Raw genomic sequence first — 27,689 nt, forward strand, 5'->3', positions numbered from 1 at the left:
TATAACATACATTCAATATCATGAATATCAGATAACCACAAAACAACACAATTGTAGTATTACTAGATGCAGAAAAAGTCAACTGGAACTTTCTTTTTGCAACACTAGAAACATTTATTTTTGAGGAATCATTCATCCATTGAACATCATACAGTAGACCCAGGGCTACATTATTACAGCATCTTTTGAGTTGCTACTAGGGACCAGGCAAGGATGGCCCTCGCCTATTTGCATTATTCATAGAGCTGCAATAAGACAAAATGATAACAACTTTGGCTTCTCAATACATAAAAGCATTCAGAACTTTTCACTAAATGCAGACAGTATTTTACTGTGCCAACAAGAATATGCAAAAAAAAACACTCATAGAAGTTATCAATCTCATTAATTATTATACTAAAATATCAGATTATACAATAAATGGGTCCAAGTCTACAATTTTACCAATAAATAAACATTGTATAATGTAAAGAAAACCTGCTTATCCCATTTAGAATAGGTAATATCACATATTTAGCAATAAATATCTTATTTAATCTTAATATTATCCAACCACTAAAATCCATAGACAATGACTTAAATGTTGAATGAACCTGCCACCGTCTCATATAGGAAGAATCTATACAATAAAAGTGACCGTGACATTAACAAAAACTAATTTACAATGATTCCTATTCATCCTTCTAAGCAACACACATTAAATAGACCCAGAATTAGCATCAACACACTACACAGAAACAAGGACATGGCTGGATTAGGGTCTTTTAGCTGCAGTTAGGGTATCTCTGACCATGGATGAACGGCCATCATTTCCATAACCCATGGTTAGATTCAGAACAGGCAGAACGGGAGAGATCCCATTATCTGACTTACCATACATAACTGATGCAATTAAGACTCATGATTTACACAATCTCCACTTATTCATGAAACATGGAACGTAGCTGGCATCACACATTTACATCATCTCTGTGTGGATAACCATCTCATATTTATTTTCAAAATTTATGCAAAAATATAATTTAGAAAGAGTTCAGTACCAGTTTTACCTACAAATTACTCATTAGAATTAGGATTGGCAAACTTCTTGCCTCTTATTGAGAGAAGAAAAAAATCAGCAATGAAAAATAATAATTATAATAATAATAAGCAAATGATACACTACACTACTAGGCACATACACTATATATTCAGGCCAGCACTGGCTCAGATTCTGCTGGTCCTATGCATTTGAGCAGTATTGTGTGCATCATTGACAAGTAATTCTGTAAACAAAACAATAGCTTTAAAGACATTCCCAAAATATTTTCATCTTTTTTAGAATTCATTGATGGGGTATAATACAGCTGAAATGTCAATTGATACATTTAAATAAGATAAAAATATTTCATATGGGGTAATCATATGACTGACGCGAATGAAACACGTTTGTAACACATTTGTTTTTGTAATTGTTTTAATTAGATTTATTTATATACTGCCGTGTCACTGTGTTAAGGTTGTTAACGGGGCGTTGAGGGGTTTATCGGCGTTTGTCTATGTCAAGAAATAGCCCTGGCAAGAAAATGTCTTTTGCCAAGATTAATAATTTACAGATTAATTGTCATTTTGATAGATTAAATGTTAAATTATTGGCATAAGCATCAATTTGTTTCAAAGATGTCTTAGTGATTCCCAACTTTGAACAGTTTAATTTCAGCGCCTGGCATAACAAATAAGTTGATCAGCTATGGCCAGTGTGAAATGTTAACTTTATTTCACAATGTCTGAGTGTCCTACATTATTCATCTGTCTTTCCATTGTCCTCAACTCATTTTGTGGCTTACTTTTTACAAAGATGATCGCCTTTCTTCTTCCTCGCTTTTGTCATTCAAAATACACACATTCTCATTCTGGGACACTGACAAATGGAGACATCAGCATCAACGGCACATCTTTATCTCCGGTGCCGAACAGTGGGAACAGTTTCTCTGAGCATGTTACAGTAAATGTATACACCTCTGATCCTGTCTTGGCATTGTAGAAGACCAGTTGACCCTCCTCACAGTCCAGATAGATGCCGATACGCCTCAAGTGACCCGTGATCTTAACCTTAGCGAGTGGCAGCGCGGTCAGAGCGTGTAAATGTTTCCCGCTCCACCACAGAGCGTAGTAGCCAATGGCAGGGGTCATGTCAAACAGACCTTTCCTCTGGGCCGACTCTCGCACCACTCCCAGCTTCCAGTCCTTATTTTCACCAACATTTACCTGAAAGTGTTACGTTTAGAAATTTAGCGCTAAAGATATAACTTAGAGTTTTGTGTGCATTAGCATCTAAAGCATTTTACCTCCCAGTAGTGTCTTCCAGATTCATAGCCGTCTTTGGCGAGCACACAGGACCAAACATCGAAGCGAAGTGAGTTGTTCCTGTAGAACTGCAGCTTCTCGCCGCGTTTCATCTGTTTGCGGTCCTCTGAGAGGATGAGGAATGGGTACGCTGTAGTTGGATTCAGTGTTACGTCCTCTGAAATTAAATGGATATTTTAGCAGCTCTTCAATTTCACAAATTAAGCTTCAGAAGTTTCAGTTGAACAATAAAAAGAATCAAGGTGTGACTTTGCTTAACATGCACATAATATACAGTATATTTTAGAAAATCAGGCTATGAAGGAAAAATTATACAGGAGTCAAGAAAACTTACCAAGATAGCTTTTAACCTTTTTGTGGCCTAAAAGAAAAGAAAAGATTCTATATTAAAGGGCCAATCTAAATCACAGATTGGATGCCAGAAGGTAATAAAACATCATCAGCTGCTGTATCTAAGTTCAAATTCAGCATTATAGCAAAAAGAGGCAGTCCAGACTGTACACCAACTTTACACTAGGTAGGGGTTGCACGACTTCTCATTTTTCTAGTCAGTTACTTGACCCAAATGAAAATATTTTTAAATGAGTTAAGTTCAGCATGTGTTCAATGTGTATCCAAGACCATGCTGTCATTCTAGGCATTCTAAAGCATGTGTAAATAATTTGACAGATGAGTCACTCCATGCACCGTATGGACAACTTATTAAATATCAAACATGATTTAAACCTTATGTATGGTTGCTTCATTTAGAAACAGAAAAAAATACAAATAAAGACCACGTAACATGCAACATGTTTTGTGATTTGGAATAATGGACTTATCTTAGATGCTGAGTTTTAGAGGACATATGACAGCATGCTGCAAGACTAGCTCACGGCAAACACAGAAACAACTATTCAAATGTTATACAGGTGCTGGTCATATAATTAGAATATCATCAAAAAGTTGATTTATTTCTCTAATTCCATTCAGAAAGTGAAACTTGTATATTGTATTCATTCATTACACACAGACTGATATATTTCAAATGTTAATTTATTTTAATTTTGATGATTATAACTGAATCAAGGAAAATCCCAAATCAGTATCTCAGAAAAATAGAATATAACTTAAGACCAATGCAAAGAAAGGATTTTTAGAAATATCGAGTTTGCTGTCCAATTAAGAACAGGGACACCATGGTCCTTAAACCAGGTACTGGTAGCTTTGGCTCTGTGTGCAGGTGCAGAGTCCTGTTGGAAAATGAAATCTGCATCTCCATAAAGTTGATCAGCAGCAGGAAGCATGAAGTGCTCTAAAACTTCCTGGTGTACAACTGTGTTGACCTTTGACCTCAGAAACTTTGACCACAGTGGACCAACACCTGCAGATGAGCTGTTCAGAGGAGATCGCGAATTAGAATCAACAGGGAAATCGCGCGGCGGCGGGACATGCTTTTACATCAATGAACGGTGGTGTAGAGATGTAACGGTGTTAAAGGGGGGGTGAAATGCTGGTTTTCACTCAATCTCCTGTTAATCTTGAGTACCTATAGAGTAGTACTGCATCCTTCATAACTCCAAAAAGTCTTTAGTTTTATTATATTTATAAGAGAAAGATAGTCTGTACCGATTTCTCCCGGAAAAACACGACCGGCTGGAGGCGTGACGTGTGGGCGGAGCTAAAGAATCACGAGTGCCAGTAGGCTTTTGCGTTGAAAGCGTTTGGAAGCTGTGACATTACCTTGAGGAAAAAAACATCATCCAAAACAAACCATGGCTAACAGTCAGATTCAGCCGTTTATTTATGATCCAGAATCAGATCCAGAGGCTGAAACTGAACGAGAGCAGCAGCAGCAACGACTCGCTCCGAGCGGGGCTCGAACCCGGGTATCTGATGGGAGGCGGACGCACTAACAAGGAGACAGAGATATTTTAAGCAGTTTTACTCACTGTCTGAGGTTCCAACACACGATCGTGACCCTTTTTCGTTGGGATTGCATCATCCTTAAGAAATAAACGATATGCAAATCCGGCGTCAAACTGGGCTTTGTTTGTAAAACAAGCATCTTCGAAATGCAGGGAACAAACACAAACACTTGCACAACTCCGTTGATGCTCTGTAAAAATAAACTCCATCCACTGGTCCCTTAATGCTGTTTCTCTTTTGGTAATCTGTGCAGGGTTGTCTTGCCCTGGCAACCAAAAACACACTTCTTTTGTGACATTTGGCGACGCTCTCGCTCTGATCAGTGAAGTCTGTTGTGCTCTCAGTGCTCTGCTATACGGGAGCGTGCTCTTCCGGCAGAAGTGCCTCAGGACACATATAAGGAAATTCTGCTCCATCTAACGTCACACAGAGCCATACTCGAAAAAAACTTTCCCAAACTTGTGACAAACCGGAAGGAGTATTTTTGGAACAGAAATACTCCTTCAAACGTACAACTTAATTTTTGAAACTTTGTCCATGTTTAGCATGGGAATCCAACTCTTTAACAGTGTAAAAAACTCAGTATGCATGAAATAGCATTTCACCCCCCCTTTAAAGAAGATGTGCTGTCCTGATCTAGAAATACAGTTTGTCAACTGTAAGCCGTTCTATTCGCCGCGGGAGATTCATTCGTTCATTCTGGTTAGTGTTTACATTCCTCCGCAAGCACAAGTAAGCCTGGCTTTACAGAAACTCGCTGATCAGATCACAGACACAGAACAACAACATCCGGACTCTGTTTTAATCATTCTTGGGGACTTTAATAAAGCCAATCTGTCCCGTGAACTGCCAAAATACAGACAGCATGTTACATGTCCCACCAGAGACAGTAATATACTGGATTACTGTTACACCACAATAAAGGATGCATATCACTCTGTTCCACGAGCAGCTTTGGGACGTTCTGACCACTGTCTGGTTCATCTTATACCGTCCTACAAGCAGAAACTTAAATCTGCTAAACCTGTAGTAAAGACTGTAAAAAGATGGACTAATGAAGCAGAGCAGGATTTACAATCTTGTTTTGACCTCACTGATTGGAGTGTTTTGAAGCTGCTACCACCGATCTGGACGAACTCACAGAGACCGTAACATCCTATATTAGTTTCTGAGGATGTATGCATTCCTGTGAAGATGATAAATCTGTGAAGATGATGTGCGCCAGGTCTTCAAGAAGAACAAAAGAAGAAAAGCACCAGGCCCAGATGGTGTTACACCAGCCTGTCTGAAAATCTGTGCTGACCAGCTGGCACCCATCTTTTCACAGATCTTCAACAGATCCCTGGAGTTGTGTGAAGTACCTTCCTGCTTCAAACGCTCCACCATCATCCCCATCCCAAAGAAACCCAAGATAACAGGACTTAAAGGGTTAGTTTGCCCAATTTGCAAAATGATGTCATTAATAACTTACCCTCATGTTGTTTCAAACCCATAAGACCTCCGTTCATCTTCAGAACACAGTTTAAGATATTTTAGATTTAGTCCGGGAACTCTCAGTCCCTCCATTGAAGCTGTGTGTACGGTCTACTGTCCATGTCCAGAAAGATAAGAAAAACATCATCAAAGTAGTCCATGTGACATCAGAGGGACAGTTAGAATATTCTGAAGAATCGAAAATACATTTTGGTCCAAAAATAGCAAAAACTACGACTTTATTCAGCATTGTCTTCTCTTCCGTTTCTGTGTGAGAGAGAGTTCAAAACAAAGCAGTTTGTGATATCCGGTTCATGAACGAATCATTCAATGTAACCGGATCTTTTTGAAACAGTTCACCAAATCGAACTGAATCGTTTTAAACGTTTCATGTCTCCAATATGCAATAATCAGCAAATGACTTAAGCTGTTAACTTTTTTAATGTGACTGACACTTCCTCTGAGATCAAACAAACCAATATCCCGGAGTAATTCATTTACTCAGACAGTACACTGACTGAACTGCTGTGAAGAGAGAACTGAAGATGAACACCGAGCCGAGACAGATAATGACTCGTTCATGAGTTTAAAATTACTAAATCTAAAATATCTTAAACTGTGTTCCGAAGATAAATGGAGGTCTTACGGGTTTGGAACATCATGAGGGTGAGTTATTAATGACATAATTTTCATTTTTGGGTTAACTAACGCTTTAACGACTACAGACCTGTGGCTCTAACGTCTGTCGTCATGAAGTCATTTGAAAAACTGTTTCTGGGTTATCTGAAGGACATCACTGGACCCTTACTGGACCCCCTGCAGTTTGCTTACCGAGCAAACAGGTCCGTGGATGATGCAATCAACAAGGGATTGCACTTCATCCTGCAACATCTGGACAAAACAGGGACTTATGTGAGGATCCTGTTTGTGGACTTTAGTTCGGCTTTCAACACCATCATCCCAACAACCCTCCAGGCCAAACTGACCCAGCTCTCTGTTCCTAGGTCTATCTGTCAGTGGATCACCAGCTTTCTGACAGATAGGCAACAGTTAGTGAGACTGGGGAAATTCACATCAAACAGCTGCTCCACCAACACTGGTGCCCCTCAGGGATGTGTTCTCTCCCCTCTGCTCTTCTCCCTGTACACCAACGACTGCACCTCTAAAGACCCTTCTGTCAAGCTCCTGAAGTTTGCAGATGACACTACAGTCATCGGCCTCATCCAGGACGGTGATGAGTCTGCTTACAGACAAGAGGTTGAGCAGCTGGCTGTCTGGTGCAGTCTCAACAACCTGGAGCTGAACACACTCAAAACAGTGGAGATGATCGTGGACTTCAGGAGAAACCCCCCTGCACTTTCCCCACTCACCATCATGAACAGCCCTGTGACTGCAGTGGAGTCATTCAGATTCCTGGGAACCACCATCTCTCAGGACCTGAAGTGGGACAATCACATTGACTCCATTGTGAAAAAGGCCCAGCGAAGATTGTATTTCCTTCGCCAGCTGAGGAAGTTTAACCTGCCACAGGAGCTGCTGAAACAGTTCTACTCAGCCGTCATTGAGTCTGTCCTCTGTACTTCAATAACTGTCTGGTTTGGTTCAGCAACAAAATCAGACATCAGAAGACTACAGAGAACTGTTCGGACTGCTGAAAGGATTATTGGTGCTCCCCTGCCCACCCTTCAAGAACTGTAAACATCCAGAGTGAGGAAAAGGGCTTAGAAAATCACTCTGGATCCCTCACATCCAAGTAACCCCATCTTTGAACTTTTGTCATCTGGCCGGTGCCTCAGAGCCGCAAATACCAGAACAATCAGGCACAAGAACAGTTTCTTCCCCCAGGCAATCTACCTCATGAACAGTTAAATGTTCCCTACTTATGCTTATGCAAAAATATCCTTATATTTATTTGTTACCCCTCCATCCTAGTACATCCCTGCATCTTATTCAATCCATCAATTTTTTTTGTTGTTGTTGTCTCTGTGTACTGGAAGCTTATGACACTAAAACAAATTCTTTGCGCAAGCATACTTGACAATAAAGCTCTTTCTGATTCTGATTCTGACATGACACCCCAAACCATCACTGACTGTGGAAACTTTATACTGGACCTCAAACAACATGGATTGTGTGCCTCTCCTCTCTTCCTCCAGACTCTGGGACCCTGATTTCCAAAGGAAATGCTAAATTAACTTTCATCAGAGAACATAACTGTGGTCCACTCAGCAGCAGTCCAGTCCTTTCTGATGCGAGACACTTCTGACGCTGTCTGTTGTTCAAGAGTGGCTTGACACAAGGAATGTGAAGCTGAAACCCATGTCTTGTATACGTCTGTGTGTAGTGGTTCTTGAAGCACTGACTCCAGCTGCAGTCCACTCTTTGTGAATCTCCCCCACATCTTTGAATGGGTTTTGTTTCACAATCCTCTCCAGGGTGCAGTTATCCCTATTGCTTGTACAATTTTTTTCTACCACATCTTTTCCTTCCCTTCGCCTCTCTATTAATGTGCTTGGACACAGAGCTCTGTGAACAGCCAGCCTCTTTTGCAATGACCTTTTGTGTCTTGTCCTCCTTGTGCAAGGTGTCAATGGTCGTCTTTTGGACAACTGTCAAGGTAGCAGTCTTCCCCGTGATTGTGTATCCTACAGAACTAGACTGAGAGACCATTTAATGGCTTTGCATGTGTTTTGAGTTAATTAGCTTATTAGAGTGTAGCACCAGGTGTCTTCAATATTGAACCTTTTCACAATATTCTAATTTTCTGAGATACTGAATTTGGGATTTTCCTTAGTCGTCAGTTATAATCAACAAAATTAAAAGAAATAAACATTTGAAATATATCAATCTGTGTGTAATGAATTAATATAATATACAAGTTTCACTTCTTTAATGGAATTAGTGAAATAAATCAAATTTTTGATGATCAGTAATGATGTGATAGCTAGCAGATTGCAGCAAGGACCTATCTAGAGTTTCGTGACTGAATTAGATATAAATGTGAAGAGCAAACTCTTCATATGCTTTGGTATGGCTATAGGCAAAGGCTTTGGACTGCTGAAGCTGTTGCACTCACTCATGAGTATTGAGGGCAGCTCTGCTCTATGTGGGTAAAACCTTACTCCACTAAAGACATGTTCTTTTTGTCTGCATTGGACCAAGGGGGTCTATAATGAGGACATTGCCTGGCTACATGTTCATTACATTTCTTCACTTATTTTAGTGGTGGGCTAAGGTTGGTCATCTGTCTGTACTCCAAAATTTTGTTCCCCGGCATGTCTAGCATGTCCAAGGTTGTCTATTATCCTGTTAATGTTAGGCTCCATTGCTTGAGTCAGGTGCCTCGTAGCATAATCAAGGCCTATGCTCTCAATGTCAATTGCAGAAATGTTAATCCATGCATTTATGACCTCAAGGTTAGATTATTGTAATGCTTTATTTGGTGGATGTTCTGTATGGGTGGATGGATGTATCCAGACCAGAGGGTCACTGCAGTCACCCGGATCCAGTACGTATCCAGACCAGATGGTGGATCAGCACCTAGAAAGGACCTCTACTGCCCTGAAAGACAGCGGAGACCAGGACAACTAGAGCCCAGATACAGATCCCCTGTAAAGACCTTGTCTCAGAGGAGCACCAGGACAAGACCACAGGAAACAGATGATTCTTCTGCACAATCTGACTTTGCTGCAGTCTGGAATTGAACTACTGGTTTCGTCTGGTCAGAGGAGAACTGGCCCCCCCAACTGAGCCTGGTTTCTCCCAAGGTCTTTTCTCCATTTTTGACACCGATGGAGTTTTGGGTCCTTGCCCCTGTCACCTTTGGCTTGCTTAGTTGGGGACACTTAATATTTGGCAATATTATTGACTTGATTGCACAGATACTATTTGAAGAGAAGTGAACTGAGCTGGATGTTGATGTCATTGAATCAAATATGAATCGACTTTACCTGTAAAATTGACTCCCTTTTTTAAGAGCTGCTTTACAGCCGAATTTAGCTGTATGCATTATTGAATCTATTCCTATTTAACACTTTCAAGCTGTTTTGACAATCTGTATTTTTAAAAGAGCTATTTGAAATCCTCAAAATCCAACATCTAACAATTTTTTTTAAATAAAGACACTGAAAAAAATGCATTGATGCATTAAAAAACATACATACCTGTTTTTGATATCCGTAGATCTGTAAAACATAAAATGAAGGATTTTAGAGAAAGATCATTAATGTTTCTACTAAAAGAGGTAAAGATGTCAATGTGGATTCAGATGTTTTTCTTTACCTTTTAATGACCACTCCTTCCTCTTCATTGATCGAACACTCATCATACTCTCACTCTCTGCTAATGATGGCACTGCCATAGAAATCACACACATACAAAGACACTCTTACAAGCTTCTCTTCATAAGTGACTTTCTGTTAAACATGCATTCTGTGGAAACACTTTGAAGTACACTTCTGTCATTAATGAATAACTATGCAGTATTAACTACAATGGACTACAAGAAACGTCTTGGTTACATATGTAACTGTCTAATCCTGAATGAGGGAATGGAGATGTCATGTTGTGACCGTCAAATTTGGATCTCGCCTCAAGAGGCAAATCAACTTAGAGTGTAAATTAAATGAGGCAATGGACACTGGCATGTTTGGGCCTGGTTAGTACTTAGATGGGAGACCGCCTGGGAATAGCAGGTACTGTAAGCTTTGGGGCAGCTGTGGCCTCTTCCACCCTCAATACCCATGGCTGAAGTGCCCTTGAGCAAGGCACTGTACCCCCCCATTTGCTCCCTGGGCGCTGGATATATAGCTGCCCACTGCTCCGGGTGTGTGTTCACTGTGGGTTCACTTTTCACTGTTGTGTGTTTGCACTTGGATGTGTTAAATGCAGAACACTAATTCCGAGTATGGATTGCCATACTTGGCAAATGTCATGATGACTTTTACTATCATTCCATCCAGCTGCCGCTGATAACACTGTAAGCATAAAAAGACAGCTGGTGCAATGCATACCAGGTTTTTGCTAAGGAGCCGAGCAGGGAACCCGGTGGTCCATTCCCTCCTTCAAGGAATGAGGGTTACACACGTAACCAAGATGTTCACTTTCACTTTCAGTCACTTTCACTATGAGTCATATCGTTAACAACAAATTGGGACCCTACCAAAGCGCCATGGATGCTGCCCCTTCCAGTGTCCTTTGTGAGCCTCCTGCACCCCTTTTTGGTGTAGGCTGGGGCTCGCAACAATAAGACACGTCACCGTTGTTGTACCATTATCCACTCAGTACTCAGACTGGATAACAATGGAAAAACGTACCCAATCCACTTGCAAGCAAGAACATTTCAGAAGCCCCATTCTTTTCGAAGGAGGTTTCGGAAGCACTTAGACATAAGAACAACCATTTAGGGGCATATGGAGATAGAGATTATTATAACCCTCTGAGGCTATACCTTGGACTTTACACACATGGGATCCACTTAGGCTTGTATATATGGAACCCAAAGATTCAGCAAGTGAGGGTCTGGCACTGGACGTTAAGCTGTGTCTGGCTGCCAAGGGGATGGAGGAGCTCAACAGGGTCTACAGTATGGACACGCTGGAACAATTTTAGCAAGCCAACACTAAACCAGGGCCTCTTAGCACTTCTACCCATTTACATTAATGTATTTTGCAGACGTTTTTATCCAAAGCAGCTTACAGTGCATTTTCTTTTCCCTTATCAGTATGTGTGTTCCCTGGGAATTGAACCCATGACTTTTTGCACTCCTAACACAATGCTTTACCACTGAGCCACAGGAACACCCGTTTGAAGTGAGAACAGAAGGATACCGGCTCCATACAAAGGCTATACAATCTAGCGAATGTGTTGTCGATAGCTCAGCCTGTAGCTCTACAAATATCTGTCAGCGAGGCGCCATGGGCCAGCGCCCAGGAGGATGCAACACTTCTAGTGGAGTGAGCTCGCAACCTGAGCGGGCAGGGCACACCCTGTGCCTGATAAGCCAGGGTGAGGCATCCACAGTCCAGTGGGCCATCCTCTGCTTAGAGACGTGCCTTCCCCTTCTGCCAGCCCCCATAAAAGACAAAGAGCTGGTTTGAGATCTTAAGGCTGTGTACAGTCTACGTAACATCTCAAGGCTTGGATGGGACAAAGCTAGGGTTGGGTCTGCCTCCTCCGGGGGCAGCACTTGCAGGCTCACCACCTGATCTCAAAAGTAGTAGTCATTGATATAGTGATAAACATATAGCTATAGAAAGGACAAATTATATGAAAATGTGCATTAAGATTAAATAATTTCACTAATTTCACTAATTTCACTAATTTCAGAAGTACCCTCAGTGATTATTTCTGGAATGGATTTTTTCTCGCACATTACATGGATCACGTAACATTATGTACTCCCAATATTTGTAATATATCACGCTATAGAAACCACCTAAAATTAAGTATAAGGAGGAGAAGAAAGCGGCCCTAAGCAGCTGTACATGCCAGGATCCGCCACTGCCAGATGCAGTTAAACATTTCTGGTAGGGGGGGAACCTGGGGTAGCCCACTACATTTTGGGAGGGGGGTGCCACCTGTAGCCACCATTTAGACATGACTCTGATTACCTGGGAGTCAGCCAAACCCAAACTCTAGGCACGAATCGTTGACCAAAAATCCATGCAGGTCCCCTACGCTCTTGATGGAAGCCAGTGCAAACGGGAGTTTTTATTGATAGAAACTTCAGGTCAGCTGACTACAAAGGCTCAAATGGGCCCTGCTGTAGTGTATTGAGCACAGAGACAGGTCCCAAGAGGATATGGAGAGGGGCCGGGGAGGATTTAACCTTCCTATCTCCCTGAGGAACCTGATGACCAGGTCATGCTTCCCTACCAACTTCCCTTCCATGGGGTCATGGTTAGCAGCAATCGCAGTGACATAGACGTTAAGAGTGAAGGGAGACAGCCTTCGCTCCAACCCTTGCTGCTAAAAGGAAAGCATGACCCTGATCTGGCATCTTGGGGGGTCTTCTCGACAAAAAGAACACCACTCAATAAACAGATTCCATTTCAAAGCGAAGTGTGTCTCGTAGACATTGCTTTCGCTGAAGTGATGGTGTCAGCTACCTGCTGGGGTAGGTCACCTAGAACCTCAACATCCCATCCAGGGACCAGAAATGAAGTTTCCAGGGGTGCCACAGGGTGCCCAGTCTCTGAGTCAGTAGATCCATCTTCAGAGGAATCTGCAAGAGACAGGCTGTCTTAGTTCTGGGAACCAGGTATGAGTGGGCCAATACGGCATCACAAGTAGCACCTGCTCCTCGTCCTCCCTGACCTTGCACAGTGCCTGTGCGGGGAGGTTCACAGGGGGAAATGCATTCTTGCACAGGCCCTGCAGCCAGCTGTGTGCCAGTGCATCCGTAGTACAGCTGGCAGTAAGAGGTTTCTGGAGAGGCAAACAGATCTGCCAACCCACTTGACACAGGTAGGACAACTGCTGAAGGTCTGTCCACCTACACATAAAGCTCCTTAGAACACGCTGAACTCATTGTCACTATAAAGATACAGGTAGGAGCAGAATGATGTTATCACTTTGCTCCAAAGTGAAAAGCTGGTATGGGTTGCACTGGTTGCATTTTATTCTCAAGCTGTGATGGATGCAATCATCACATGCCAATGTCCGTTGGCTAGTTTAGTTTGCACTTGAAGTAGGTTGGTCTCTTGAAGTGATGTGACTGGCTGAAAGAGAACTCTGATTAAAGCATAGGTAAGTAATAGCAATGCAGAAGTTCACTATTAGCTAATCAATAACTACTATTATTTCATGCCTCTCATAGAATTACTAAGAAGCTATAATAGAAATAATGTGAAAATACAAAATGCATAATTTTAAAATGTAGATCATGGTATGAATCACTCAAGCATACTATCAAATCTTTCAGAAGGAATTACTAATTATTTGTAACAGTATTCAAAATGACTTAAGTCATTGTTTATTTTGATTCTGTTTTTAAGGGTTTTGTAAGGTTCTGGATAAGTAATTCTTTCTAATGGATTTGGTAACACTTGAGTCAAATTAGTTACAGCTTACCTAAATCCTAAAACTACTATTACCTATTGATTATGTAAGAGGTTAAATGTTAATTATAGTAGTAGTTATAATCTTAATTTATCTTGCATTAGTTTTTGATTAGTTTCACATTAATTGTAAAACTGTATATAGTTTCTTAGCAGTTCTCTGGGTGGCATAAAAAATAGCTAAAAGGGAACTACTGCATTCAACTGAGTGCTATTATTTACTATTCTGTTAATCAGAGTTTCTTGTTAGTTAACCGTAGTGTGTCGTTAATATCGTTACTCATTTGTTCCTGTGTAGTTATTTATTAATGACAGAACAGTATTCCACAATGTTTGTCATTCCGTTCCTTAATATATATGCAATGTAATGCAACTAATTCTGTGTTACATCATTTATCACATGGCAGTTTCTCACCAGAGTGTCGGTAATGCACTTCCCCAAAGCGTATGTCATCCAGTCTTTCCCGGATCTCTCCTAAAGCTGCTTTGACATCCCCAAGTGAGAAGATTAGGGTCAGCTCATCCACCTCATGCATATCCATATCTGAGTCCTGCAGGGGACTGTTGGCTTCCTCAAAACTCTGTCATCATAAAAACATTATCAGATTCAAAAGAATTAAGTGGAATGGTACATGACAGATAAAACAATGTGTGTATGCCTTATGCTGAGGTATACTGAAAAAACTGAGTGTAGTAATGAGATACACTATTATTAAAATTGACAGTGATGACACTTATTTAACACGCTCTCTCTACCAGAGACAGATAAAGATCTTTGGTGGCCCACTTGGCTCTCATTCGTCCACCTTTCCGTCTTAATTATTCTGAGAATAGTTGCACCACATACAATTAAAAATGCTCAAGTAAAATAAAAAGTGCTTTAGTGTAGTGTGATAATTTTGTGAAGCCAACTGTTATTTTGGCCATGTCAGTTTGTGTCCTGTCTTAAATCATTTCTTGTGCCATACTTGTTTTCTTGTCTCTTGTTGAGCTTTGTAACCCTTTGTGGTGAGGTTTTTTCCCTAACACTAGTCTAGTCCACTATAGTGAAGTCATTGTACTTTTTCTTTGTTTTGATGTGTTTTTAATAATCTGCACTTAGGTTAAACTGCAAGTTGCTTCCAGTGGATATTCATTAAAGAGAGTACTTATGAGTTTCAGTCTAAATTCTTGCTTTTCCAAGAAATGTAAATGCCATCAACTAAATAATTGCACCACAGTTAAAGAGGCTTTGTTATTATTTATTTATTTATTTATTTATATACTTATGTTTTACTTGCTTTTTCCAACACTTTGTAGCCTAGTATATATTAAGAGTAGTATGTAATGTAGAAGTAGTGTATGGCACAGTGTCCTTACTAAGGAGTATGTCATCAAAAATGATGGAAGACATCAGTGCTTGAAGTGGACCTGTATGCACTGGTACACAGTACTGGCACTTCAATATTTTAGTCTTTAGCATACTGGTACTTCTGAAATGCTGACGGTACTGACTGAAAGCATCAGTGTCTGGGTGATTAGAAAGGACACTATAAAGCACACTACACAGGAGGTCATTTGAAACTGGCAAACTTCTGGAAAGTTAAAAGATCCAGAAAGGGAATGCATTAGTAATACATAATAAGTTCAAAACTGCACTAATACAGAGAAAACATGGACGATTTTATAAGAGATGGCAGCGAGAATAGTGACTCATGTCCAGATGGCTTAAAAGCAGGAGTGTTTTATAAAGAATGGCGGCTGAAGGTGTTTTAGATTACGTGCAGGTCAGTGGTTTAGTTATTCTGAATGGATTCATATAGTCACATGTACAGTCAGGTTAAGGCAGCAGGTTTAGTGGTCTTTTGACATCTCCCTGTGGTCCTGTTTGTTATCACAGCTTAATTGGTGCTTATTTCTATTAAAAATGCTACTACCTATTTACTTTCTTTCTTTCTTGCTACATTATTTACATTCATTGGGAATTTAGAATTGTTATTTATTTACTTATTTGTTTATGTATCTCTTTAATTTTTTAGCTTTTCATTTTTTTGCTACTGGAACTTCTTATTTCCACTTCAATCACTGGTGGACATGCAAAGTATTAATCAAAAGATTTGAATCTCAGTTACGAATCTCATTTTGTTTTACGTAAAATATCCTACAGTTCAACTTAGTAGTAATGCCATTACTGTAAAGTAATACAGTTTGTGTAAGTATAAGGAACTAGGAACGCCACTGTTTAAGGGAATATACCAAATTATAATATCTCCATCTGTTGTAATGCTCAGACATCCACATATTCAAAAATCACACCTAAAAAAAAGTATGAAGCAATAGAAATCTTAAAAAGATTTTCAGGTGTTTAGTTGTAATCCTGTATCTTTGTACCTGAAGGAAGCCAATATGGTCATTTGAAATAGCCTGTGCCTCCAGTCGACCTCTCCTCTCTTGCAGCTGTGCTAACTTTGTCTCAAGCTGGGTGACCATGCTTTGTCCTTGTCCAATCACAGCCTCTCTCTTCTCCTCAATCCCACCCACCAGCTCAGTGCGGATGCGATCTACCGAGTGTGTGACGTCAGACAGGAGCTGCTCCACCTCGGACAGCTCAGCTTGAGCGTAGCTCTATGAAAAACATTGTACATGACAAAACTACACTGCAAACATAGTGAGCACCATTCAAATGGACAGATACAAATATTTTCAGTATAGATGTTTACCAAAAGAATGATTTTAGCAAAGTGTTTTTTTTTTTAAATATGTGGAGAGTGATTTAACATCACTGTAAAAAAAATTGTATTGTAAAATGCCTTCTTATAGTTTTTTCCACAGTAAATTTCAAAGCTATCTATAGCGTTTCACACTTTAAAATACATTTATACCAGTTTCATTCATCTGTATGCTGCAAACTTCAATGACTAAAGCTTGACTATAGTTTAAAATACCTGCAAGGCATGTAGTTTGCTCTTCAGCTCAGTTAGTTGGGCATTTCTTTTGTCAACACATGTCTGAAGGTCCAGTTCTGTTTTTCCCAGGAGTCTCTATGAGGTGAGAAAAAAAAATTAAGTCTCTTATATCTTAAATCTCTCTTTCCTTCAGTCTTTTGTGAATGACTAAATATCATCTAAATATCATCTTATGTCTCTATGATGTTCTGCTGCTGAAATAGAGCTGTGGCCCTGAAAGGCCTCAATGGGTGCCGTGAAATGGCTGGGTAATTTTTCTATATGGTTGTTAGATGTCACAGTCTGGGGCCAAAGTGGAACAGACGAGGCAGTGGTGGGGCTCCGGAAGACCGTGACGGAACCGGAGAGACCGAGGATGGAGGCAAAGCTGGAGGGAAGGAGGAGCCTGACAGAGCCAGAGGGACAGAGTGATGAGGTGAAGCCAGAGGAGTGGAGTCCCGAGGTAGCAGATGGTTGATTACTGACCAAGCCAAAGCCGGAGGGACAAGGGAGCCCGGTGGAGCTGTTGGATGACGGGCCACAGTGAAGACGAGGGAGCAAGGATCCAAGGCTAATTGAGGTGGAGTCCAGGACTCCAAGGCTGGAAGCGGAGACAGGGTGGATCAGAGCGCCCAGATGGCACTGACTGAGGGTGAGCTAAAGGGCTGAGTGGCACCAACGGAGATGGAGCTGAGGAACTGGTTGGTTTAAGAGGAGGCTGGGAGGGAACACAGGAGAACTTGAGCTGGGCAGAACCAGCAGAGATGCAGGAAATTCAGGGCTGGACAGAACCAGTGGAGAGGCAGGAGATTCAGGGCTGGACGGAGCGAGTGGAGACACTGGAGATTCAGGGCTGGATGGAACCAGTGGAGACGCAGGAGATTCAGGGCTGGACGGAGCCAACTGAGACACTGGAGATTCAGGGCTGGACGGAGCCAGCAGAGACACTGGAGATTCAGGGCTGGATGGAACCAGTGGAGACGCAGGAGATTCAGGGCTGGACGGAGCCAACTGAGACACTGGAGATTCAGGGCTGGATGGAACCAGTGGAGACGCAGGAGATTCAGGGCTGGACGGAGCCAACTGAGACACTGGAGATTCAGGGCTGGACGGAGCCAGCAGAGACACTGGAGATTCAGGGCTGGACGGAGCCAGCGGAGATTCAGGCCTGGACGGAGCCAGCGGAGATGCAGGAGATTCAGGGCTGGACGGAGCCAGTGGAGACGCAGGAGATTCAGGGCTGGACGGAGCCAGCTGAGACACAGGAGATTCAGGGCTGGACGGAGCCAGCGGAGATGCAGGAGATTCAGGGCTCGACGGAACCAGTGGAGACGCAGGAGATTCAGGGCTGGACGGAACCAGTGGAGACGCAGGAGATTCAGGGCTGGACGGAACCAGTGGAGACACTGGAGATTCAGGGCTGGACGGGAGCCAGCGGAGATGCAGGAGATTCAGGGCTCGACGGAACCAGTGGAGACGCAGGAGATTCAGGGCTGGACGGAGCCAGCGGAGATGCAGGAGATTCAGGGCTGGACGGAACCAGTGGAGACACTGGAGATTCAGGGCTGGACGGAGCCAGCTGAGACACTGGAGATTCAGGGCTGGACGGAGCCAGTGGAGACACTGGAGATTCAGGGCTGGACGGAGCCAACTGAGACACTGGAGATTCATGGCTGGACGGAGCCAGCTGAGACACTGGAGATTCAGGGCTGGACGGAGCCAGCGGAGATGCAGGAGATTCAGGGCTCGACGGAACCAGTGGAGACGCAGGAGATTCAGGGCTGGACGGAACCAGTGGAGACACTGGAGATTCAGGGCTGGACGGAGCCAGCGGAGATGCAGGAGATTCAGGGCTCGACGGAACCAGTGGAGACGCAGGAGATTCAGGGCTGGACGGAGCCAGCGGAGATGCAGGAGATTCAGGGCTGGACGGAACCAGTGGAGACACTGGAGATTCAGAGCTGGACGGAACCAGTGGAGACACTGGAGATTCAGGGCTGGACGGAGCCAGCGGAGATGCAGGAGATTCAGGGCTGGACGGAACCAGTGGAGACACTGGAGATTCAGAGCTGGACGGAACCAGCGGAGACGCAGGAGATTCAGGGCTGGACGGAGCCAGCTGAGACACTGGAGATTCAGGGCTGGACGGAGCCAGTGGAGACACTGGAGATTCAGGGCTGGACGGAGCCAACTGAGACACTGGAGATTCAGGGCTGGACGGAACCAGTGGAGACACTGGAGATTCAGGGCTGGACGGAGCCAGCTGAGACACTGGAGATTCAGGGCTGGACGGAGCCAGTGGAGACACTGGAGATTCAGGGCTGGACGGAGCCAACTGAGACACTGGAGATTCATGGCTGGACGGAGCCAGCTGAGACACTGGAGATTCAGGGCTGGACGGAACCAGTGGAGACGCAGGAGATTCAGGGCTGGACGGAGCCAGCGGAGATGCAGGAGATTCAGGGCTCGACGGAACCAGTGGAGACGCAGGAGATTCAGGGCTGGACGGAGCCAGCGGAGATGCTGGAGATTCAGGGCTGGACGGAACCAGTGGAGACACTGGAGATTCAGAGCTGGACGGAACCAGTGGAGACACTGGAGATTCAGGGCTGGACGGAGCCAGCGGAGATGCAGGAGATTCAGGGCTCGACGGAACCAGTGGAGACGCAGGAGATTCAGGGCTGGACGGAGCCAGCGGAGATGCAGGAGATTCAGGGCTGGACGGAACCAGTGGAGACACTGGAGATTCAGGGCTGGACGGAGCCAGCGGAGATGCAGGAGATTCAGGGCTCGACGGAACCAGTGGAGACGCAGGAGATTCAGGGCTGGACGGAGCCAGCGGAGATGCTGGAGATTCAGGGCTGGACGGAACCAGTGGAGACACTGGAGATTCAGAGCTGGACGGAACCAGTGGAGACACTGGAGATTCAGGGCTGGACGGAGCCAGCGGAGATGCAGGAGATTCAGGGCTCGACGGAACCAGTGGAGACGCAGGAGATTCAGGGCTGGACGGAGCCAGCGGAGATGCAGGAGATTCAGGGCTGGACGGAACCAGTGGAGACACTGGAGATTCAGGGCTGGACGGAGCCAGCTGAGACACTGGAGATTCAGGGCTGGACGGAGCCAGAGGAGATGCAGGAGATTCAGGGCTGGACGGAACCAGTGGAGACACTGGAGATTCAGGGCTGGACGGAGCCAGCGGAGATGCAGGAGATTCAGGGCTGGATGGAACCAGTGGAGACACTGGAGATTCAGGGCTGGATGGAGCCAGCGGAGATGCAGGAGATTCAGGGCTGGATGGAACCAGTGGAGACACTGGAGATTCAGGGCTGGATGGAGCCAGTGGAGACACTGGAGATTCAGGGCTGGACGGAGCCAGCGGAGATGCAGGGCTCGACGGAAACAGTGGAGACACTGGAGATTCAGGGCTCGACGGAACCAGTGGAGACACTGGAGATTCAGAGCTGGACGGAGCCAGCGGAGATGCAGGAGATTCAGGGCTGGACGGAACCAGTGGAGACACTGGAGATTCAGGGCTCGACGGAACCAGTGGAGACGCAGGAGATTCAGGGCTGGACGGAACCAGTGGAGACACTGGAGATTCAGAGCTGGACGGAGCCAGCGGAGATGCAGGAGATTCAGGGCTCGACGGAACCAGTGGAGACGCAGGAGATTCAGGGCTGGACGGAACCAGTGGAGACACTGGAGATTCAGGGCTGGACGGAGCCAGCGGAGATGCAGGAGATTCAGGGCTCGACGGAACCAGTGGAGACGCAGGAGATTCAGGGCTGGACGGAGCCAGCGGAGATGCAGGAGATTCAGGGCTGGACGGAACCAGTGGAGACACTGGAGATTCAGAGCTGGACGGAACCAGTGGAGACACTGGAGATTCAGGGCTGGACGGAGCCAGCGGAGATGCAGGAGATTCAGGGCTCGACGGAACCAGTGGAGACGCAGGAGATTCAGGGCTGGACGGAGCCAGCGGAGATGCAGGAGATTCAGGGCTGGACGGAGCCAGTGGAGACACTGGAGATTCAGGGCTCGACGGAACCAGTGGAGACACTGGAGATTCAGGGCTGGACGGAGCCAGCGGAGATGCAGGAGATTCAGGGCTGGACGGAACCAGTGGAGACGCAGGAGATTCAGGGCTGGACGGAGCCAGCGGAGATGCAGGAGATTCAGGGCTGGACGGAACCAGTGGAGACACTGGAGATTCAGAGCTGGACGGAGCCAGCGGAGATGCAGGAGATTCAGGGCTGGACGGAACCAGTGGAGACACTGGAGATTCAGGGCTCGACGGAACCAGTGGAGACACTGGAGATTCAGGGCTCGACGGAACCAGTGGAGACACTGGAGATTCAGAGCTGGACGGAGCCAGCGGAGATGCAGGAGATTCAGGGCTGGACGGAACCAGTGGAGACACTGGAGATTCAGGGCTCGACGGAACCAGTGGAGACACTGGAGATTCAGGGCTCGACGGAACCAGTGGAGACACTGGAGATTCAGAGCTGGACGGAGCCAGCGGAGATGCAGGAGATTCAGAGCTGGACGGAGCCAGCGGAGATGCAGGAGATTCAGGGCTGGACGGAACCAGTGGAGACACTGGAGATTCAGAGCTGGACGGAGCCAGCGGAGATGCAGGAGATTCAGGGCTGGACGGAGCCAGCGGAGATGCAGGAGATTCAGGGCTCGACGGAACCAGCGGAGATGCAGGAGATTCAGAGCTGGACGGAGCCAGCGGAGATGCAGGAGATTCAGGGCTGGACGGAACCAGTGGAGACACTGGAGATTCAGAGCTGGACGGAACCAGTGGAGACGCAGGAGATTCAGGGCTGGACGGAGCCAGCGGAGAATGCAGGAGATTCAGGGCTGTACGGAACCAGTGGAGACGCAGGAGATTCATGGCTCGACGGAACCAGTGGAGACGCAGGAGATTCAGGGCTGGATGGAGCCAGCGGAGATGCAGGAGAATTGGGAATTAACTCTCCAAACCAGTCTATTAAGTCAATTTTAAAAATGTCCATTAGTTCCTCCATATAATTCCCAGAAACCATGGTCGCAGGAGTGTGGGCAGGGCTTTCCTCCAAGCCCTCGATATTTGCCTTCAGTATTTTTTCTTTCCCCCAAATACTGTACACTTGATTGCTTATAATGAATCATAGCTCAGTGGTGTGTAATGAGTAAGGTGCCAAAGTTTTATCCATAGGAAGAATATGAGATAATAACAGCAATGCTTTGCTACAGCAACATTCTTTTGAGTAGACTACAAAATTATGTTGGCATTACTGGAATTGCATTGGCATGGTTCAAATCTTGACCATCATTAATTCATAGTATTGAATGAAGAGGTATCATATTGATAAGTACAGTATGGTACCTCAAGGCTCAGTACTAGGACTTTTGCTTTTGACACCTTACATGTTACTCTTGGGAGATATCATCAAGAAAGATGGTGTTAGCTTTCACTGTATTGCTGATGATACTCAGCTTTATAAGTCTTTGCGGCCTGGCAAAACATACAAGAAACATCTCAAGGTTAGATTATTGTAATGCATTATTGGGGGGTTGTTCTGCATGCTTAGTAAACAAACTACAGCTAGTCCAAAATGCAGCAGCAAGAGTTCTTACTAGAACCAGGAAGTATGACCATATTAGCCCGGTCCTGTCCACACTGCACTGGCTCCCTATCAAACATCTTATAGATTTTAAAATATTGCTTATTACTTATAAAGCCCTGAATGGTTTAGCACCTCAGTATTTGAATGAGCACTTATCCCATTATAGGCCTTCATACTTCATTTTATAATATGTATATGTATATGTATATGTATATATATGTATATGTATATATATATTTATATATATATATATATATATATATATATATATATATATATATATATATATATATATATTCACATTTAAAAAGAAAATGTAATATTACTCTGTTCAACAGAAGGAAGAAACTCATACAGCTTTGGATCAAGTTCAGGGTGAGTAAACAATGACACAGAATTATCATTTTTGGATGATCTATCCCTTCTTGTCTCTTTCCATTGTCAGTTTTGAGCTGCAGTGAAAACATATTTCCACATTAGCATTTCCAGACTAAAAAGAGAAAGTGTTACCTGTTTGCTAGCGCGTTCTGTCTGCACTGAGACTGTGGTGTGTGTGCGGTGTTCCTCCAGCACACAGATGGCACAGATACACTTCTGATCTGTACGACAGTAGACCTCCAGCAGCCGGTGGTGCTCCTGACAGGTACGGCCTCGCAGGGCTTCACGGGGATCCAGCAGTTGATGGGAAGCATAGAATGGCGTCTGCTGATGTGGCAGTATGTGAATCTCACAGTAAGACGCAGTGCACGTCAGACAGGAGCTGACAGCTTTCATTTTCTTGCCACTGCAGACGTCACATAAAATCTGCTCTGCATCATTTAGTGAAGCTCCAGTAATGACTGCTCTTTGCCTTGGCTTCGGTTGAGGAGGCCCATCATAGTGCACCTCTTTATATTTCTGGGCGATATGTGCAAACACACGGTTTATGCTCAGGTTCGGACGTTCTTCAAACACTCGTTTGCACAGTGGGCAGGTGCAGACGGAGCTGGAGGCCCAGTAGCCACCGATGCAGCCCTGGCAGAAGTTGTGTCCGCATGGCGTGGAAACGGGCTCGCTGAAGAGGTCCAGACAGATGGAGCAGGTCAGCTCCTGCTCGGTGAAAAGATCAGTGTCCAGCTGGGCCATCTTGTGCTTCTGTGACAGCCTAGAAAACATAACATATCCAAGCATTGAAACATTAACCACCGATGACTCTGGGGTAGTTGTTGTCAACTGGGAGACACAGTTTTCAATACATTATTGTTGATTTAAATAATCTAACTTTAGTTGACATTAAAACGCTGGATGTAAAAACATAAAAAATATATATAATTTCAATTAGCGTTTTTGCATGAGTCTCTCTTACAGTCCTACAGCACAAACTTCCTAAACATGGATATGGTGAAAGTGAAAAAGAGAAAGTGACGTGACATTCGGCCAAGTATGATGACCCATACTCAGAGTTCATGCTCTGCATTTAACCCATCCAAAGTGCACACACACACACACATACACACACACACACACACACACACACCATGAACACACACCGTGAACACACACACACACCGTTAACACATGCCTGTAGCAGTGAACACACACACACACACACACCCGTGCTTCTGCTGGGAGCAGTTGGGGGTTCAGTTCTGTGTGGATCAGCAGTGTGCAGTAGGCAAACGCATTTGAACTCTGTCCATAGATTGCTTTGTGTGTACATTGATGTTAAACATTACAGACATCTGTAGTAACAATCACTTTCTAAACAAAGATGTGTGAAATGGTTCATCTGGTTTGCAGAGCGACCGGTCAGTTCAGGCACTGCTGTCCTGTGGTGCTGTGGGACACTGTATGTCTGCTTGAGTGATGTCATGAGCACCGCAGGCAAAGATGTCCCACTGTCAATCATGACCCAACACTAGCACTGAACCAGCACTAAACCTGCACTGAACCAGCACTAAACCAGCACTAAACCAGCACTGAACCAGCGCTAAACCAGCACTGAACCAGCACTAAACCAGCACTAAACCAGCACTAAACCAGCACTGAACCAGCGCTAAACCAGCACTGAACCAGCACTAAACCAGCACTAAACCAGCACTAAACCAGCACTGAACCAGCGCTAAACCAGCACTAAACCAGCACTAAACCAGCACTAAACCAGCACTGAACCAGCGCTAAACCAGCGCTAAACCAGCACTGAACCAGCACTAAACCAGCACTAAACCAGCACTAAACCAGCACTGAACCAGCAGTAACCAGCGTAAACCTGCACTGAGCCTGCACTGAGCCTGCAGGGCGCGTGTAAGCTGGACTTTTCACTGGGAGTGTCTGGTTATGAACACACAATCGTGTGCAGACAGATCTCAAACAAAGGTCGTGTGCACAAAGATTGTGTAAAATGCTGTAAATCAGGTTTAACAATGTCTGCTTGAGTTTGCTAAATACATGCAGCGTATAAACAGCATCTAATGCAGTACCAGTGCTCCCTACAGTCTGTGTAGAACACCAGCTCCAGGGACAGAAACTAACCCCAGCCACGCTCCAACCGCTCCAACCGCTCCAACCGCAGGCTTGCACCTGAATGCTCAATGATGGACATCTAGGCCCGGTTTAAAGACTTCAGCAATCCGGCGCAGAGAAAAGAAAACGAAAGACATAAATGAAGCAGGCAGATAGTTGGCTTGACGCTGGACGGTTGATAGTCGCAAATTTAGGGACGTCTCTAAAGTTACATGTGATATTGGTTTACACTTTCCTAGAGATCGACTTATACAGTCAGTAAACGGTTCATCTAGGTGTCAGCTATAATGCACACATTTTACATTTTTATTATTTATTAAAATAATTAGTAAATCATTTAGGTAAAAACAAGGCCCGTGTGTGTGTATATATATATATATATATATATATTGTCTGTTGACGTTAATGTTTTAATGTCAGAAATAATTTCACCAACGCATCTAATATTCTCTCTGACTTTCCATGTTCCCTTACGAAAATTACCCATGGTTTTAACAAGAAAAACACACACACAACAAATCATTGTTCTTGTTATCATTACTGCAAATTAGCCATGATTTTGTTACTTCAAATAATAATTTCACAGAAGTATTAATATACTGTCATGTTGTTGTTGTTAGTTGTTAGTTTGATAGAGCATGAAATATCTTATTTCGTATACAGTGTCACTCAGCAGGGGTTTATTTGCTTGTTCATGTATTTCTCTCTAGGCACTTGCATGGCTCTGTTTATATCCGTAAGAGCAGTGAGCGTCTCTTTAAGAGAGCAGTGCTGTAGATGATGGATCTGACACACTCTTTACAGTCTTCACTGTGCGTGATCAACACTTGAGCCTGGATACTACTGAGAGAGGCTCAATCCACTGATACTGTGATGATGCTTGACTCTAGTGAATCTTCATTAATCTGACAGATGCCCAGCAGCGCAGACACAATCTTCACACAACATTCACACTTACCTCTGGCTGGTCTCTGGTGAATTCTGCCTCTTCTGTGATCGGCGTGCACTGAATCCTTTATCTTGTCAGTGCAGGTCTCAGTCTTCATGGTGTCGTGTCCAGTTGAGCATGTTTTCCTTTCACACACTCAGGGATTGGCCACGGCTCCCGAAACTGGTCAGGTTAGTCTGACAGGCTCGACGGGTGCCAGCTAGACACGCTGAAAATATGTGAGAGGAACAGAAGGAAAGCACAGGCAGAGGTGTCAGTGTCAATCACAGAAAACCTCTGAATAATAAAAGTGATTAATGAAGCTGATAATCAGGGAAGTTAAATGCTGAATTACACGTGTAGTGATGAGTGGGAAGGGATCAGGTTTATTCGTTAGTCTCTTGTGGAGGTGGTTTATCCTTCAGTAGTCCGCTCAGGAACGGTTTATCATGTGTGGAGGACAGAACACATGCTTCTGCACTGATCCCTGTCTTCAGTCTTGAGAAACAAGTGTGAACGAGCACTCAGACTGACCAAACCGGCTCTGGAACGGGAACATCTTCACATGCGTTCACACAACAGTGATTTAACCTTCTTCAAATCCACTCTCATACTTAATGACTGCTAAACTGTTAAGATCTCTACTGTTTTTATGAATGCATGGGTCAGTGTACAGCATCATCCATTGGTGTTCAGTCTTCATATTTTCAGCGGCGTGTTGCTTAATCTGGAATTGGTTTGGAGAGTGAATTATGCACTGTACCAGTTAATATTGGTTAGTTCCTCTGGTCTATCCTTTGTTAATAGAACGGCTGTGGGTCAGTATCACCATAGAGTGCCTTTCAACCCTCACAAGACTAACACATTTTGATTTTAATTTACCATTCACTTCATGTCATGTCATAATAGTAGACACTCAAATACTATAATAAATATATTATCTGAGCTCCCACAATGTCTTTTTTTTAATTATGGGCCATTTTTAGAGCATAAAGCATAGATATGTCCACCGATATGTCGTGGACATATAAATGACAGTTAGATATGTTTTCATTGCACTATTAAGATACAAATTATACTTTCTGAAAGGTATGATGTCCCTTTCCTAAACAGGGTTATTTGTTTGCTTTCAAATTATAAACACATAAAAGATTTTATGTAAACAATGTTTTTTTTAAGGAAACTCATACAATTCGCACATGTATTTTTTCTTATTTTGAGAAATATTTGAATATTTGGACGCAGTTTTTTGTTTGCATGTTATTGCCCCCACACCTAGCGCAATGGATTATATAGGTATGATTACATTATTATTTTAAATATTATTTAAAAATACCAAGATGACAGGGTGGACGAGCCCACGACGGAGTGGACACATAAAGCAGAACACAAAAAGCATGACAAAATATGACAATGAAACATTTATTCAACTTAAAAAACAAATATATAATTATATTCTCAATCACATTTATATATATTTTTTTATTACAACTACTATCTACAGCAGATGTTTCTATAAAATGTAATATAACATTTCTATTAACTACAAATGAATGCTATGAATGCTATGTGTATGTCCACCCCATCGAGTCTAAGGGGCAGACAGGGTGGACATTGTGTAACAACGACAGGGTGAACATTTTGAGCTTCAATTAGCATATTAGCTTACAACAAACTGTGACTAGCTAAATAGTTAGTCTGGTTGTTGAAGAGAATTTGGTATATTTAAACTTACATATTTTGAAAATATTGTATTTTAATAACTTCCTGTATATTTTATGGCGACAGTGTGGACATGTTAAGCTTTGGCAAAACAAGAAAGCAAACTTATATGAAGAAAATTTGTCAGTTGAAAAGTCAGCTGTTACTTACCTCAGCAGTTGAAATTCCCGCCACTGAAGATATAAAAGAAATCTGTTGTGATGATGTC

The 27,689-nt window shown here is 43.7% G+C and overlaps 1 protein-coding gene across 3 annotated transcripts; it reads right to left on the reverse strand.

The window, feature by feature from the left end:
* btr30 (bloodthirsty-related gene family, member 30) lies at positions 1-27,689 on the reverse strand. Of its 3 annotated transcripts, XM_026241220.1 has the most exons (12): positions 27,632-27,651; positions 26,115-26,318; positions 25,790-25,988; positions 22,840-23,473; positions 16,712-16,807; positions 16,158-16,391; positions 14,203-14,368; positions 10,009-10,080; positions 9,891-9,911; positions 2,681-2,707; positions 2,328-2,503; positions 1-2,247 (listed from the first exon to the last, which is right to left on the reverse strand). In XM_026241220.1, exons 4-12 carry the CDS (start codon positions 23,452-23,454, stop codon positions 1,888-1,890), a joined length of 1,767 nt encoding a protein of 588 aa, XP_026097005.1. In that variant the 5' UTR covers positions 23,455-23,473; positions 25,790-25,988; positions 26,115-26,318; positions 27,632-27,651; the 3' UTR covers positions 1-1,887. The 3 variants fall into 3 exon arrangements, with proteins under 3 accessions (XP_026097005.1, XP_026097006.1, XP_026097004.1); XM_026241221.1 differs by lacking the exon at positions 26,115-26,318 and having other exon boundaries at positions 27,632-27,689; XM_026241219.1 differs by lacking the exon at positions 27,632-27,651 and having other exon boundaries at positions 26,115-26,592.

The sequence above is a fragment of the Carassius auratus genome, linkage group LG44F, assembly GCF_003368295.1.
Source record: "Carassius auratus strain Wakin linkage group LG44F, ASM336829v1, whole genome shotgun sequence".
Taxonomy (NCBI): domain Eukaryota; kingdom Metazoa; phylum Chordata; class Actinopteri; order Cypriniformes; family Cyprinidae; genus Carassius; species Carassius auratus.

Bases quoted from the DNA above. Each gene is read 5' to 3' on its own strand.
- btr30 (XM_026241221.1), bottom strand. From the start codon at position 23,454: ATGGCCCAGCTGGACACTGATCTTTTCACCGAGCAGGAGCTGACCTGC. The intron at 10,081-14,202 runs GTGAGAAACTGC...TTTCTATGGCAG, and splicing joins AGTGCATTACCGACACTCTG to TGCCATCATTAGCAGAGAGT. The intron at 2,504-2,680 runs GTAAGTTTTCTT...ATTTAATTTCAG, and splicing joins AAAGGTTAAAAGCTATCTTG to AGGACGTAACACTGAATCCA.